Source organism: Pongo abelii, chromosome 11 (assembly GCF_028885655.2).
Source record: "Pongo abelii isolate AG06213 chromosome 11, NHGRI_mPonAbe1-v2.0_pri, whole genome shotgun sequence".
Lineage (NCBI taxonomy): Eukaryota > Metazoa > Chordata > Mammalia > Primates > Hominidae > Pongo > Pongo abelii.
Window position 1 is genome coordinate 114,772,594 of NC_071996.2, and position 17,320 is coordinate 114,789,913.

The 17,320-nt window shown below is 36.4% G+C and overlaps 1 protein-coding gene across 6 annotated transcripts in view; it reads right to left on the minus strand.

The window, feature by feature from the left end:
- The window catches only part of ERBB4 (erb-b2 receptor tyrosine kinase 4), a 1,162,809-nt gene that overhangs the window by 49,853 nt on the left and 1,095,636 nt on the right, over positions 1-17,320 (minus strand). For all 6 annotated transcript variants that reach the window (XM_054549798.1, XM_024243752.3, XM_024243750.3 and 3 more), the window contains one exon: positions 2,001-2,156. In XM_054549798.1, coding sequence (XP_054405773.1) covers positions 2,001-2,156 — 156 coding nt within the window. The remainder of the gene's footprint in view (positions 1-2,000; positions 2,157-17,320) is intronic.

Genomic DNA, 17,320 nt, shown 5'->3' on the forward strand with positions numbered 1-17,320 from the left:
CTGCCCGCTTTGACCTCCCAAAATGCTGGGATTACAGGTGTGAGCCACCCTGCTCGGTCATACTTATTTTTTTTAAAAAAAAGCTTTATAAACAATTAAAGGTAAAAATAATTAAGTAGGGATAACTTTCTATAGTTCTTTTAACATTCAGTAATTAAGTTGCTAGTAAATATTATGATTTACAATATTAAATCTAAACATCTAATACACATGCTTCTAAAAATGTGTTTAGAGTTTTTTCTCAAAAAATGAGATTTGTTATATTTTCAGTTATCCCTTTTCACCCTCAGACACATTTTGGGCCACCAGTACAATGGACTCTTTCTATACTTGCCCCCTCCCTTCTCCTCTCATATAATTTGGCCACTAAAAGGCCTAAAATCATGAATTCCAAAGTTAGCCTTGCTTTGTTTTCCAGCTTCAAATGACCCTTCTCATCTTGGTTAGCCAGTATTGAAAATATGTACCATTTTCAAAATAGGAACTATATAAAAGAATGTGAAAGGATCAGCACAAATCTATCATCACTACAAGAAAAACAACTCAACCCACATATCCTGCTGATGATGGGTCAGCAGAATGAGTTTCAACTCTGAAGGGCAGCATTATATAGCTGGGAATATAATTAGATTCTATGGAATAAAGATAAACACTTCTACTTTGCAGTTGAAAGCTTAAAACTAAATAGGCCTTTGAAATCATGAGGTTGGCTGCTCACCAAGGTGACACCAAGGTAACTCTATGACAGAATCATGGTATTCAGTGAAAGGGAACAGAAGACACATTGAAAGTAATTTCCCTATGGGCAAGGAGTTAGCAGACTTTATGGACTACGGACGTTGTGTTAAAGAAGTAAGTTGAAATCACAGGTATCTTGATAAAGACTTAATGGTTACCAAGCATTTAAAGCGATAATGAATCTTGCTTTAGACAAATCTTATGTCTCAAATCTTATGTTCTCAAGACAAGTGAAGCCATGTGATTTATAGACTTCAACTTCTGTGCAGTCTTATAGTGAATTTCAATGCTGTGGTCTCAGACTACTGCAATTTGGTAGTAAACAGGCAAAATAGGGTAGTTTTAAAATTTTTTGTGTTATTTTGCCTTGTGATGAAGTTAAGCATTTGGAAACCTATCATTGCAAAATATTTATAATATATATTTGGATGTCCCATATGATAAATAAGGCATATAATAAATATATTTATATGACATGAGAATAACTGGGTTTTGTTGTTGTTGTTGTTAGTGTAAGCGTATAGGTCACCATAGGCCAAGATTGCATTTGCTTATTTCATTTGGGCTGCCTGACCTTAGGTTTCACTAGGTGAAGCTAGAGGGACCTCCATATGAAGTCTAGTCCTAATAGTTTGGCCAAGAAAGTCAAGCTAAAGAGAGGGTTAATGAGGAAATACAAGACATGGGAGTAAGGCGTGGATTGAAACCATACAGTGGATGAAACAGTCAGGAACGCCGTTGTCAGGCAGAGGCTGAGGCTAGAGGGTCAGAAAAGGTAGACGAGGCAGTGGCTCTGTTCAGGGTTCTTTGTAGTACCTAAACTTTTCTCTAGTCTATGAGAGAGAATCTATGTTCTCTATAAGAGTTAGTGCTATAGTCTTTAGATCAGTGGGACAATTTCTACAGCCATGTGTTAAAGTTTAATTTCTAGAAGGAAATTAAAGGATCCACCCACTTCCCATCACTGGACCTAACATGAAGGTCACCTGGGTACAGACATGCATCATCTTATTTTAGCTACCTTTGGGAAACGGAAGCTGGTAATATATGGTATATATATGTGTATATATGATATATATAGTGTATATGATATATATACACACACATATATATACCCGGGGCAGGAGAAGAGGCAAATGGTAGAACCAAGGCTTTATAATCTCCTAAGCTTCAGGCTTATTGATTTCTTGTATAAAATATAAGGAGATAAAAGGATATTATACTATATTTTCAAGCAAGATTGCTCTCAAAAAGATACCCACCTTTCCTCCATCAGCATTGTACTCCTTTTCATCTCCTTCCAAGAGTCTGGCTAGCCCAAAATCTGTGATTTTCACATGGTTTGGAGATTTCACTAAGACATTACGGGCTGCCAAATCCCGATGAACGAGTCGTCTTTCTTCCAGGTACATCATTCCCTGAAAAATATCAAGTTCCTTAATGATATTCAGTTAATGCCCAGGTTTTTCCATTTTTCTAAAAAGAAGTTTCTTAGCCTTCAGTTGGAAGTGTGTAATTTTTTAAGTGAAGCCAGAATCCTAGAATATTTTCAAAATTAGAGAAAACCTGATTTTTGGGGAGAGCAAACCACAAACAGCTTTTGGTGTTTTCTCCCTAAAGTCCTATGAGACAAATGAATTACTTTCACATGAGCTAAATGTTAGATCATTATTTTTCCAATCGACTTGCTATCCTTTTGCAAACTCTTTCTTTAGTGAGGTGTGCAGGTGTTGTAGTAGATAAGCTAACATATGCTTGGATTGACCCACATATTTGTAATCATTCCTTCTCAATAACTTCTGCTTCACGTCATCTTCCCCCTACACATCCAAACAAATACCTCTATCCATAATTTTTAGAAATATTTCATTTGAAGTTTAATGGTGCCAAAATCACCATTGTAGATTCTATGGAGGCTGAAGAATTATACTATTCTTATTATACTATTATATTATACTAAGAATTATACTATTCTTATTAATTATGCACAGAATGAAGTATATACCCTAGGAGTCTTACAAACCTGTAATTTTTAAGACGACTTCTATGGTATCAGTAGTCATTATGAGAATCCATAGTGAAATTACATAGTTTGTAATGACACTGAAATTAGCCTTTAATATTTTAGCTTTATAAAACATACAGGGAAATTAAAAATAAAATTTGTTGGTGTTTAGCAGCAAGAGACATAGCTGGCTCTACTCACAATACATCCATATATAACAATATATAACATATGTTATGTATTAATATCTATACAAATTCAGAAAAAATAATCCAGAGGAGTAATAATTACTTTATTAATTGTACTTCAGTACTAGGTAAACTAAGAGTTGCTAAACATTATGTTTAACAAAAGAACTTATGTAAAACTAAGGAAATAAACCTGAGGCCGAGATTAGAGTGAATACATTTTTGTTGAAGTGTTAGGGGAAATTCTATATTCGATGATATTTGTGGTAAAATGATCACCATTTAAAAATAGATTAGAATTATTAAAAATGTTGAAGCATACTCTCATGCCAATTGCAAATCAATGCTGTTGGCAGTTAACATTACAACTGCAGGACTTTGAAGGATTAATGGTTTCTAATATCAAAACAAAAGCCGTGGAAAACAGACACATAAATCACACAGGTCAAAAAATTATGAACCGTATACCTGATGTAGTGTAAAGAGAAGATTACTTCAGACAGCATCATGAGCCAAACCCCATATAAAATGCACATTAAACACAACCAGTGGAGATACTGCCTGATATGGTCTAATCAGTCAACAGTTGGGTGACACTGTGTGTATTAGTGTTTTCTGAAATCAACTTACAACCGAGATTTATCGGACTTTTGCCCTCTCTCTTAAACAGTGCTTTGTGTTTGAGTACATTAAATTAGAAATTCCTATAATAAAGTACATCTGAGAATGTATAGCCCTTATATGATGTAAAGGATGAAAAAATAAACAAATAAATGCATTGCCTTGGATATAGAGTATTTTCATATCTTCCCAAGTAATTCTATCCCTTAAGAAATGTTCATGAAACATTCATTATTCTCTTTCTTATCACCTTCATATCAGAACATGGAATATATGTTGGCAACAGGTTAACACGTACTATGTGCTGGACTATTTGCCAGATACTGAGAAGACAAAAAAGATTCAGATAAGGTCTGTATGTTAAAGGAGAACAGAAGCTAATTAATAAAGTGGGCAGATAGGGAATACAAACTTGAATGGACTGATGTGATACATGCAAGGCATTTAAAGAGAACTCTATTCTGAGGCCCTTATGTAGTATAGCCTAGCAAGTATGCATGAGAGGAGAGACTTCAAAGCGGTACCAAGGCCTAAGTAAGGGTTGAATGATGTCTCCCAATTGGACAGAGTGAGGGTAAAACTGCAGGCAAACAGAACAAGCACAGAGGTAGCAGTACCATGGCGTACTTGCACCAAGATATGCAATTCTGTATTTTTAAAGCATAATGTATGAGGGAGGGACAGTGGCGAGCAGTGAAACTGAAAACAAAAGAAGAGGCAGGGTCCAAGAAGGGTCCCTTATATGTCATGGTAAAGAACTTAGACTTTTGTATTTCATGCAGTATATACAATTAGGTGATGTGGAAGTTGTTTTAAAAAGGGGAGTGAGGCCGGGCGCGGTGGCTCACGCCTGTAATCCCAGCACTTTGGGAGGGCGAGGTGGGTGGATCACGAGGTCAGGAGAGCGAGACCATCCTGGCTAACATGGTGGAACCCCGTCTCTACTAAAAATACAAAAAATTAGCCGGGTGTGGTGGCGGGCACCTGTAGTCCCAGCTACTTGGGAGGCTGAGGCAGGAGGATGGCATGAACCTGGGAGGCAGAGTTTGCAGTGAGCCAAGATGGCACCACTGCACTCCAGGCTGGGTGACTGAGCAAGACTCTCAAAAAAAAAAAAAAAAAGCGGGGAGTGAGAGATTATTGTTGGACTCTTGGAAACACCACTCCGGTGTCAGGACAGAGAATGGATTGGACATCAGTGTAGCTGAAGGCAGGAGCCACTGCCACAATACAGAAGCAAGGTGATGGGAGTGTAAAATAAAGGTTGCAATTTGACAGTCCATGGACTACGTCCATTTTTCAGATTTTTTTTTCTTTAGTCCCTACACTGGGTGTGGGTCAGTTATTCTCTTTAGCTGAGAGCAACTGTACCCCAATGAGGGCAATCCGACCCAATTTTCCAAGATCCCACCACTCACTATTTCTTCCCAGGAGTTCTGCTTCCATCACTTACAACACTCGTCTGCTCCTACTTGTAAGAGTATGTGAACCTTCAACTAAACTAGGCCAGAAGGAATACTATAAAGAGGATAATATCAAGGAATATTTATAAAATAATCATCCTTAGTATTTGTTTGAACGATGAAGAAAGAGAATACACTGAGAACAATTTTGTTTTTAGAATTTGTAATTTAGGTGGATAATGATCCCTTGAACCAAATATCATTCTAATAAAAATATCATTTTTATATTTCTTAAACTTATGCAGGAAGAGTGATATGTACTTTGCCAATAGGGAACTAAGGCACATTCACCAAAAAATTTAAAACTCTGCTATGATCTGAATGGTTTTATGTCCTTCCTCAAATTCATACTTTGAAATTCTAGCCCCCAAAGTGATGATGTTAGGAGGTGGGGTCTTTGAAAAGTGATTAGTCATGAGAAAGTGATTAAGTCATGAGAATAGAACCTCATGAATGATATTAGCAAACTTATAAAAGAGACCTTTGAGAGAGCTGTTGCTTCTTCAGGCATGTGAGGTTATAGGAGCTATGAACAACTAGGAATCAGGTCCTCAACTAGACACTAAATTTTCTTGCACCATTATCCGGGACTTCCCAGTCTCCAAAACTATGAGAAATACATTTCTGTTTATGGTATTTTGTTATAGCAGTCTGCACAGACTGACACTCTAATGACATACTCTACAATACAAGAAAAATTTCAAAAACTCTGAAAGTTCTTTGAAATTCTATACACAAAGCCTCAGCAAGTGATAGACTATCCTGAAGCTAAATATTATTTTTCCAGAAAAGGTACTTTCTTCAAAATAATGAGAAATCAATTTTAAAAAAACTAGGTGACAGTCTCTAGACAGTTTCCCTCACCCACCTGACCATCACTAAAAGCAATAAGAACGTAAGTATCTATGTCATTACTAAACCATCAAAATACATGTTTATGGTTGCTTTGTAACTATGAAACATCATTATACAGATGCATGCTTTCAAATCATTACTTACTAAAGCCACGTTAGTCCTAGTTTCACACCCTGAGAGTGTTGAATCATCTATCGATTGCTCAAAACAGTTTTCTCTACATCACAGTCATTAAATAGGATTTTCTTACTGGAAGCTGTCATTTGAGTCACACTCGGTGCTAGATTCCTTCAAAATGAAATAACTCTTCAAATTAGAGTGTCAAGCAACTAAGGTGGCAGACAATTATTAGAAATAACAGTGACAAAAACAAACTGGGTGAAGTCCCTGGAAGTTTCAAGATGAACAAATAAAGGTCATTCATTATGATGCTGTGTTTCATGGGTAAAGAAACCTCATACTCTGCGCTCTAGCAGTTGCCATATCCATGTCAGGCCAGCTTGAGTAAAGTAAATTGGGAGAAGAAGAATACTGACAGCAAACACAGTTGACATTGACCCAGTACTTAGAACACAGTGGTCATTAAAGTAAATGTTGCCACATTGGTTGATTAACTTAATCCTATGAGATGAATACTGTTGACGTATTTTAAATATGACAAAACAAAGGCTAAGCGAAGTCAAGTTACTTGCTCCAAGTTATCTAATCAGGGATCCCCAACCCCTGGGCCATGGAGCAGCACCAGTCTGTGGCCTGTTAGGAACTGGGCTGCACAGCAGGAGGTGAGTGGCAGGCGAGCCAGCATAACTGCCAGAGCTCTGCCTCCTGTCAGATTAGCGGCGGCAGCATTAAATTCTCATAGGAGGCTGAACCCAATTGTGAACTGTGCATGCGAGCGATCTAGATTGTGCACTCCTTATGAGAATCTAACTAATGCCTGATGGTTTGAGGTAGAACAGTTCCATCCCAAAACTATCTCCCCTGCCGGGCCCCCACAAAAACAGTCCCTGGTGCCAAAAAGGCTGGAGACTGCTGATCTAGCTAATGCCTGGTAGAAGTTGGATTGAATCCCTTGCTGTGGGGACTCTAAAGTCTACATTTTTAAGCCTATCTTCTCTCTTAATGGGTCACAGGGTTATGTGGACATGGAGAAATTAATGAAAATAGTGGTCATACAGTATTTTTTTTTTTTTTTTTTTTTTGAGACAAGGTCTAGCTCTGTCATCCAGGCTGGAGTGCGGTGGCATGATCAGGGCTCACTGCAGCCTCAACCTCCTGGCCTCAAGAAATCCTCCTGCCTCAGACTTCCAAAGTGTTGGGATTACAGGCATGAGCCACTGCATCCAGCCACTTGAAGTCATATAGCTTTAAAAGGGACTAGTACTTTGGCAGAAAAAAACTATTATCTGGTGTTCCTGTGAATCTCAGGACATAATGCAAGTGATTGACTTATTTTTTAATTTATATTTTAAACTCAGTTAAATTATAGCATCTTTTTGTAAGTTCGCAGGAATTGGAATTGTGCAAACTAGAGACTGTTCTTATTTTGGTCACAGAGAATGCCAGATGGTAGAGTGGGTATGAGTGTAGATTCTGTGGTCAATTGCCTGTTTCAAACCCCAGCCCTGCCATGTTCTAGCCCTGTCACTCTGAGAAACTTATTTAAATTCTCTGTCATCACCTTCGTCTCCTCGTCTCTAAATGGGCATAACAGCACCTATCCTGCAGGTTGTTGTGAGGTAAATTAGCATATGCAAAGCATTTAAATAGCAATTGGCATATAGTAAGTGTAGAACATGAAAACCTTTATTACTGCTCCATGGACAGCTATCAACAATCCTAGAATGCACAAGAATTACTTACCCTCCTTAACTTTAATTGCCTATTTCAGAAAATCTGTGAACCTCAGCTAATATATCACAGTGGGTGTTTAATAAGTGTTTGCAAATGATGATACATATACTTATAACCTACCCATCATGATTAATGTGTCAATACAATTTCAGAATTATTACTATTCGAAGTATTATTTTAACAATAATTCACCCGAGGTTGCTGTCATATAAGAAGAAAGAAAAATTAGGAGACATATTAAAAGATTTGGTGCCCTCTATAAATACATCACAGACTCCAGAATTTAGTGAAGATAAAGGTCACGAATAAAATAGATCTAAAAGGTTCAGTGCTGTAGAATGCTTTCTATGGGTTAATAAAATAGATTTTCTATACCAAGATAACTGCCACTTACCACACACCATGGAGGGGAGTTTTTGAAAGAAGTGTTTTAGGGTTATTTTGTCTACTTCATGATCTAAATGCCACAAGTCTGATTTTATCAAAACTATTCAGAATTTACCATCACCTGAACTATTCATAATCTTACCATTTTTCATACCTTCTCTGGAAGCCCTACTGAGTTTTCAAAGAATGCATACTTAGTTCGTGTTTTGCTCATGGCTCTTAAAATGTGTAATCATAGTAAATACAAGTTCACTAGAGAAAGTCAAATTGTATGCTTGATTTTCAGAAATGAACTTTGATATAAAATCCAAGGAAAATTGTATTAGAATTGAACTTAACATTTTAATCTCTGGTTAGAATCAACTCATATAAACTGCTTATGGAAAAGAACAGAGAATGACTTAATTTTAAAATAATGGTATTGACAAAAACCTAGCCATGACCTTCTTTTCAATCTTATGATATGTAAGTCACAACAATCTGGCAAAAAGCATTATTTTTGTTTTAGTTAAATGGAAAATGTATTTTACCCAGCTGCCGGAAGCTAAAGGAAGTCAAGAGAGACTGGACTATTTCTGACAATAAATATTTGCTTCTCACATATTGGCCATGCAACAATTTCATCAAATACATGTGTGGAGCTAAAAATTTCAAGCTGCAGTCAGCTCTCACAGGCACTAATCTCCAGCATTAATCTCTAGAGTTAGCAAGATAGCATTTTTTTTTTCTGTTTTCATTCTAATAACCTGAAGCTGTCTTAATAGCAGGAAGCTTCAGGAAACCTAACTTCAAATGAAAATATCTCCTTTTTTCTACCTTTCCTTCTAAAAGCAATTCTATCCTTGGGGGAAAAAAGAATCCAACTATAATGCTTACTACAGTTAGGGCTAAAGATATAAGCATGTTCAAGGAAAGAAAGGGATCTTTTTGGATGAAGTAACTGATTTTATCCAAATAGTGCATAAAGGGAATATAAGGGGGCTCAGTAATGGAATCAACTGAGTGACCTTTTTAACCGGCAGAAGCTGGTTCATGGCAGAATAGAAAGAACACAGAGCTGAGTGTTGTGAAACAGAAGTTTTGGACATATTGTTAACTAGGTTTATGACCACAGGTACTCATTTCACCTCTGCTATAAAAGTGATGGATTGGCTGAAATGATCTCTGAGGTTACTGCTAGCTTTAAATTTTTATTCCATGATAGATGACACTGTAAAATATATCTATCTGAAATATTAAATTGTGGGCCAATAATAGACACAGAGAACAGTAAAGAGGTAGAGTAGATGTCCCCCTTCAAATATTTAGTGAGAGTCGTGAATATGTTTTAGTAAAAATTATCTTAGTGCATGCTAATTTTAAAATCCAAAAACACTGGCTACTTACTAGCTATGTGATTTCGGTCAATTTATACAATATTTGTGTTTCACTTGCTTTATTTGTTAAATGGGGGTAATAATAGTATCTACCCTGAGGGTTGTCTTGAGGATTCAATGGCTGAAAATTTAGAAAACACATAAACATTCACTATTATGATACCATGTATTTTTAAAATAAATAAGCACAAATTTATCTTATTAAAAATATAATTTGACCACTTTAAAGAAAAGGCAGCCAATTGAAACACCTGTTGTTTACTCAGCACTGTTAGGTGCAATAGCTTCTCATTCTGCTTGTTCCTGAATGTTCTTCCTGTTATTCTATTCAGAGGAAGAAAAGCAGATTCATACGGCTGTCCTGAGCCAGCATGGAGTAAACACTCATGGTTAATTCTCACACTTCCAACTGCAGCCATGATCTTCAAGAAGCCTGGTTAGGTTGCAGATCTTAAGAAGATTTTGGAATATTAAGGACAACCAAATTTCTGTCATTTTAATAATATATAATAAAAATTATTGTTTGCTATTTATTTGAAATTTATTTGTCACAGATAGTCCCAATAATATATTTGAGTGTGTGTGTGTGTGTGTGCATACACACTTGCATGTAGGGGATGCTGTGGTGTGCTGCCCAGAAACCTCTTTAGGACCTGGACATTCAGCTGGAAGTTTTGGCTATTGATGATTCATCTCATCTTCCTCACTCTTGGGATATTGACACTCCAATGCTCTATCTATGCTGCAAAGAAAAATAGCTACTTCCTGGACAGACTTACAAAATTCTGGTCTTATGGTTCATTTACTCCAACCACAAACATGTATAGCGTGTCAATTACTGAAGCCAGGCAAATTTCAAGTTGTTGAAGACACAGTGAAATTCACAAATAGTTGGTTTTTAAAGTGCGTCCAAAGGCACCATCCCTTGGGGAATCCAGCAAAATTAAAGAGCCTTGTTTAAAAGCCTTCAACGTTTATTATGTGGAAGGAAGTGTTTTCTCTTCACTGAATTCATAGAGCACCCATTTTCAAGATTACATTCAGTTTTGTGAGTTTCATATATGGCTTGTAGTCTACTGAGTATAGTTTTATGTATATGGTCATAGAGCATAATGGTTAAGATCTTTGCTTTTGGAATCAAGCTGCCTGCAAGACAAATCTTAGTTCTGGTAAGTTTTGTCATGCACTACGTATCACCTTTGGACAAGTTATTTTACCTCTCTGTACATCAATTTCCTTGTCTTAAAATAGGAGTACTAGTAGTAATACAGGTTTCATTGGGTTCTTCTCAGTTCCCATATACAGAGGATTTAGAACAGTCACTGACTAATTAATAAATGCAATTTAAAATCTGCAATCTTTATGATGGAATGTGGTAAAGCAAACCTGCCACATTTAGGCTAAGCCCCAGATGGTGGTATTAGTCTCCCAGGAGTAGAGAAGGGGAAGACCATTTACAGATTCCTGTGGCCGACAGAGATAACAGAATTTTTTCCATTCTTGCTCCTTACATTTTCTTCAGAAGTTTCATTTACCACTCATGGCAAGCTTTTAAAACATCCATTTGAAGAACAGCCTCCTTGGGGCTTGAAAGCCTTCTTAAGAAAACCAAAAAATAAATAAATGAAATCAAAAACAAAAAAGTAAATTAAACAGCATGTGTGAAAAGCCTCTGCTTTCTCACTACATTGTGAGTAAAAAGCTCATCTGCCTGCATCAAGAGAATATCAAGCATGCCACAGTTTTTCTCCCATTGATCCCTTGCCAATATGATTACAATAGGAGAAGCAAATCATGTAGTGTCCGAACTCTCGCAGGGAGGTGTACTTAAAGTGGATTACTTCTACTCCTTAGGCAGCCGATCAATAAAGATGTGGTTTGCAATGAGAATGGAGATGTCTGTGGGCTGTAGTAGTCATCCTCTGTGTCTCTTTAGAAATTAATTAAAAATCAATGAAGTGTGCAACCTATTAATACAGCAACCTCTAGATTAATAGAAGCTGAGCCTTTCTCTGAGCATACGTATTGTGCAAATGCATTCAGAGACTACAGAAAGGTGGTTGAATGTCTGACACCTTAGTAATAATTGAGCAGAAACAGATCATTCCTAGTATTTTGTGGTTTCACAGAATTGCATGCTACTGGTGGAAAACCATAAAGCTTAGGGATAGGGATATGTATATACAATTTTCCTTCTTAAGCTGATTATATCAAATTTTATGAGGTATCCTTATTACAAAGCAAAACTTCTGCCATCATATAGACCTAAATAATTTCAATAACTATTTTCTTAAGTGTGGTTTACTTATCTATATGTCTAGGCGGTTGAGTTTATTTATAACTGCTGAATATTTTTATGTAAGTATCTTTGCATTAAAAATGTGAAATTCCTAGAGCACTAAAGGCTCTTATGCAACTTGAGTATCCACATAAGGGGTTGAAAAGTGTGTCATTCAATTCAGTTCTGCCTTGTCTCATTTGGCGGGCAATGGGCTTGGCCCCACTATGCAAATATCTGCCCAACACATGTAAAACTCACAAAAGTGGCACCTACATACTTCCTTCTGGAAGTCACCCAGCCACTTCCAAACTTCCTGATCCTGCCCCATGCCCTCCTTCCTCAGGCTTCCTCCTCTCAAAATCCTCAGAAGGATTTGTACCATGGCTTCTGTTTTCATCTAAATCCCTTACTGTTGATTTGGATGCCCATTTTGACACACATCCTTGTTTCCACCTTTGCATTCTTCCTCGGAATTCCAGGGCTTTGTTTCCATCTAGTTCCTGCATAAAGACTAAGAGAAAGAGATTCCTGCTTTGCACCTTGGCTCATTTTCTAGCCTAATATTACCATAGAAGTACCAGGTATCATCACATTACTTAAAATGTGAATCATCTGTCTTTAATTATTAAAACTGTCAAGAAATTGTCCTGGGAGAGTCTGCTGTCATTACAGGCTTCAGGACACATGTGATGGTATAGTAATAATACAAATTTCACTGTTTCGTGGCCCAACCTGCTTGGAGAGCGCCTGTAGCTCCTTGCCTCTAAGAAGACTTTTGCAGATATTTCTAGGGTTTGTCAGGAGCCTCATAGATGCTCATGGATAATCCTTCTTGTTTTTTGTTTGTTTGTTTTTCAGGACTCTTCACTGATATCTGCAGTTGTTGAACCCACAGTTGAAGCTCCTGTGGAAATGCTGGTATCTTTCCTGGGGCTGCTATCTCTTGATGCTCCAGAAGCTGCAGCTTATAATGTTTCAAACCATTGCAATGATGCCCTTCCATCCTCCTCACCATGTCAGTGCTCTGCTGTCTTCCACACAGCCCTAGGGAGGAGTTCTACCCTCTTCTGAACTTTGTGCCTTATTTTGTCCTCAGCTGTATTAGTAGCTATTCTTGAGTCCCTAGTAACAGTCTCCTTAAAAATCTTCAGTAACTTTAGATACTCATTCCATAAAGCCTCAGATCTAGTCCAAGAGGTAGCCGTGGGAAATTGACATATTTCTCTTTGCTTAAGTCTCCTCTTTTTAACCATGTGCATTTGCCATCATTTCCTCATTCTCCTTTACCCTTCAACAGACATGCACACATATCATGTATATACACTGAACCACGTTTTCACTCAGGTAGCCAAAAAAGCCCACAAGCAACTTGACTCTGCTTGGCCCTCCAGCTTCTTTTCTTGGAATTCTTCACCTTGAACTCTATGGCCAAGCAAAGCTGAAAACCCTCTAATTTCTTTTGCCTTTATACTTACTATTCCCTTTATCTGGAACACCCCCTCACCATACACTGCTACACTCTTCCTACCGTGCTACAGACACACGCTTGGTCAAATTTAATGTTTCTTAGATCACAAATTAGATGTCATTTCCTCCACAAGATCTTCCCCAACTCCTAAATAGATTGGGTCACTCTATAACATAATGATAATGTCCAACTTTATCTATATCTATAGACAGATATCTATCCATCCATCCATCCATCCATCCGTTCATCCAACCATCCATCTGGAGCTAAACCCTGAGATTATCAAGCATTATTTTAAAAAAGCTTTTTAGATTTGCAGCTAAATCAAAGTTATTTTATGATCAGAAAGAACATAAACTTGTATGCTCAGACTTTATAAATGCTATATAACAAATTACCCAACGCTAACAGTTTCATGTAGAGAGTAGATAAAGCACAAAGCTGAAATATATATGTGTGTATAAACACACACACACACACGTATATATGTGTGTGTTATATATGTATGTATATACCTGTACATATGTATATGTGTGTATATATATATTGAGATTTATATATATACATATGTGTATATATATATGAATCTCAATAGAGCACTCATCTATTGACTTGATTAATTTGTCAAACTATTTTTAAGAGAATTAAACACTAAAATGAGTAATGGAAGTAGAAAGCTGTATTTTTTCGGCTTGTTCAAGTCCGAAAAATAAAGATTTTTTTTTATCTTCTATTATTCACTTCAAACCCTTACGGACTGTTGAGTGCCTGGAACTGTGAATGGCGTGTTCCTATGGAGATGACATAACTCATTTTGACCCTCCTCACATTTACCAGTTTCATCAGATCAACAGACATGTTTTCGGACAGTCAATAAATAGTAGTCGATTGATTGATTTCCTCCTCTCCCTACTCCATTTATTCATCCTCACTCTTTCTACTGCCTGTGGATCAAGAGGTTTGGAAAGAAGAAATTCCCAGCAGTAATAAATATACTTGCAAACATAACCTCATAACAATTAAAAATAAACGAAGAGGAAAAGGTATAATAAATTTTAATATTATTGGCAATAATTTTCTATTGCTAATGATGATTTTTATTACATTATCCCTTTGCTTTTTATTTTTTAGTATTAAACATCTGTTAATTTTCAGGCTTACTTGCATATATGTTGCAAATTGCTTGCTGAATGAATATTTTTAATTCTGGAATACTATTTGGGCTTTGGGCTAAATGCTATCGGTTTTCCCACAATTGTTAGGAAATTAGGGTATTGTTCATGCACACTGACAATGTGAAATTTGAAAGCTGACCTCTTCTTTTGGTCTCCTCTCCAGTTCACAGATTTATGTGGTTAATATCTCATATGAAAGGAGGTTAAAAGCACATATCATAAAAACGGTTCTAAAGGGTCATTTTTAACCCATTCCTGTTTATCATTGACATCTGGAGGAGTGGAGTGCAGGAATGAAGAGTGATTTCTGGGACAAGACTTCCCAAGGTTCATTATCAGCTCTGCCACTAACTATATGCAGCCATAGGCATGTTAGACATGTTAGTTACTCAGTCTGCCAATATCTTCATCTATACAATGGCAATAATAATAATACTTATCTCATAAGGTTGTTGTGAGAATTAAGCGGATGACTATATGTAAAATTCTTAGAACAGTTCGGAGTAAACACTCAATGTTATTAGTATTACGTCCTTTGTCCAGCACCTTGCATTACAGATGATTCTCATTTTCAAAGGTTTACTTTTTAAGTAACTTGAAATTCCCTCAGATTCTAAGTATAAAACACTTAGAATTCTAAGTATAAAATACTTAGAATCCCAAAGATCTATTTTATTTTAAGTATCTATTTTATTCTAAGTATAAAATACTTAGAATCCCAAAGATCATCTATCAACTGCCAACCACATCTCCTGATAATGCTGTCTTTCCTATAATGGTTTAGTTTCAGCACCATTACCATCTTTCAAGTTTGTGGGGGGTTTTTTGTATACTTTCATTTCTGTGTATAATTATCTGTATAACATTTCACTTTAACGTTTAAAAGATAATAGGGTGGAAAATGGAAATGATAAAAAAATATTCTCATATAGTAATATAATTAAGAAGAATTTAAAAATCACTAAAAAGACTAAAATTGGCTTATCTTTAGCCTCCACTGGACACTCATTGAACTTTAGCTGGGTGACTATATATTCATTAGAACAAAATTTAAGTACTTGGAGAAAAGCTGTAAATATATAACTGTAAATGAGGTTTAAAGGTAAAACAAAATTAAATATTTTGTGTTACTCTTAAGTTATCTATAATTGAATCTCACTTATAACATGTAAATCTACCATTCACATTTTTAAAATTTTACTTTTGCCTCTTAGAAATACATTACAAATGAAAATCAGGGACACCTTATATTTGTGTATAGGTATGCATATTCCATTAGGTTATCAGCTATTTAAAGTTACAGGAGGAAAGACAAATTTTCTCTTGATCACTTTCTAGCTTATTGCATACATAATATACATTGTATATACAACTCACTCTCTATGTAGTTGAAAAGGATAAAGTTTCCTTGTTTCTCTAAACAATCTTTTATTGAATAGAAATTATGTGCTGGGCACTCTGCTAATTGTTTTACGTGTAATGATATGTTATTTCCTTCAAGCTGTTCATTGTCTGCTGTGAGATACATACATGGACACAAACAGATTACGTAAAGGATGTGTTCAGAAAGTACAGAAAAAGGGAAATGTAGCATATTCTGTGTTGATTACAAAAAAACTAACAAAAGGGTGGAATTTGAGCTTGATATTGAATGAAAATTAAATATTTAAATTTTTGGATAAAATACAGTAAGAACATTCTAGACATAATAAAAAGCATGTAAAAAGGATAGCGTTCTAAAAGGTAATGGTATATTTAGAAAAAATGACAACTTCTTTGAGGACAGGATCTAAATTGTCAATGGCTAAAAGCGCCAAAATTAATTAAGTGTCTAACTTAATTGTGATTACCTAACATGATGTGCACAGCAGTTACTAAAAGCCTTGATAAAACAAATTGACTTGATCAGATTTGGCAGTTGTGTGGAGGACAAACAAGGGTAAAGCACATTAGAAAGAATCAAGGAGATCAGGATACTATAATACTAGTTCCAATAGCAATGGTTGAGTGTTTGACTAAGACAGTAACTTGGAGAATTAAGTTTAGGTTAGAGCAGCAGACAGATATGGGAGCTTATCAATGAGGTTAAACCATAAGAGAGCATGAGATAACTCAGATACTTTCTTCCAGGGAAAACACCGTTGTTAAATAAGTGAGTGCCAGAAAGGAATCCCAGAAAAAGTGACCAAAAGTAATGACCAGATTTATAGGAGAAGAACAAAGACAGAGTGTTATTTCTTGTGGAGTTGGAGAGGAAATGAGAGAATTTTAAGAAGGTAAAATTAGTGACAGTATCAAATACAATAGGGACGTAAAAAAAGATAACAGAAGGCGGACCTTCGAATTTGGAAACGGGAATATTAGCAACCTGGTGAGTCACTAGATTGCAGTGGACTCAACAGTGAGCAAGGATTTGAAGAATGGTGGTCCGCAGAACAACAAAAAATTAGGCTCTTAAAAATAAATGAATACATAGGCTGTCACTTGAAAGAGGAAGTCACAAGTTTGGGATTGTTTATTCCTCCACCCCCAGAGAATTGAAATATTTATATGATGCATGGGAGGAGCCAGTGAGTCAGGAGAGATTGATGATACAGGTTGAGAAGAAATGATGGAGAAGTGTTCCAGCAGCAGAGATGGGATCAAATGTTCATGTAAGGAGGCAGGCTTTGTAAAGGAAGAGACATTTCCTCTGAGATAGCAACAAAGGAAACGTTGGAACCTGGAAGAGAACAAGATGGGGGGAGCTAATGTTTTCATACCAGTATTTTTCTTGGTAAATTGGGAAGCACTAACATAAGTTGAGGATGAGAGGAAAGATGGGGTAGAGTGAATAGTTTTGAAGTGGCCAAAGGAGGACCATTGGTCTGATTTCACTCTGTGCACCAGCACAGCAGGTGTCCATGTAG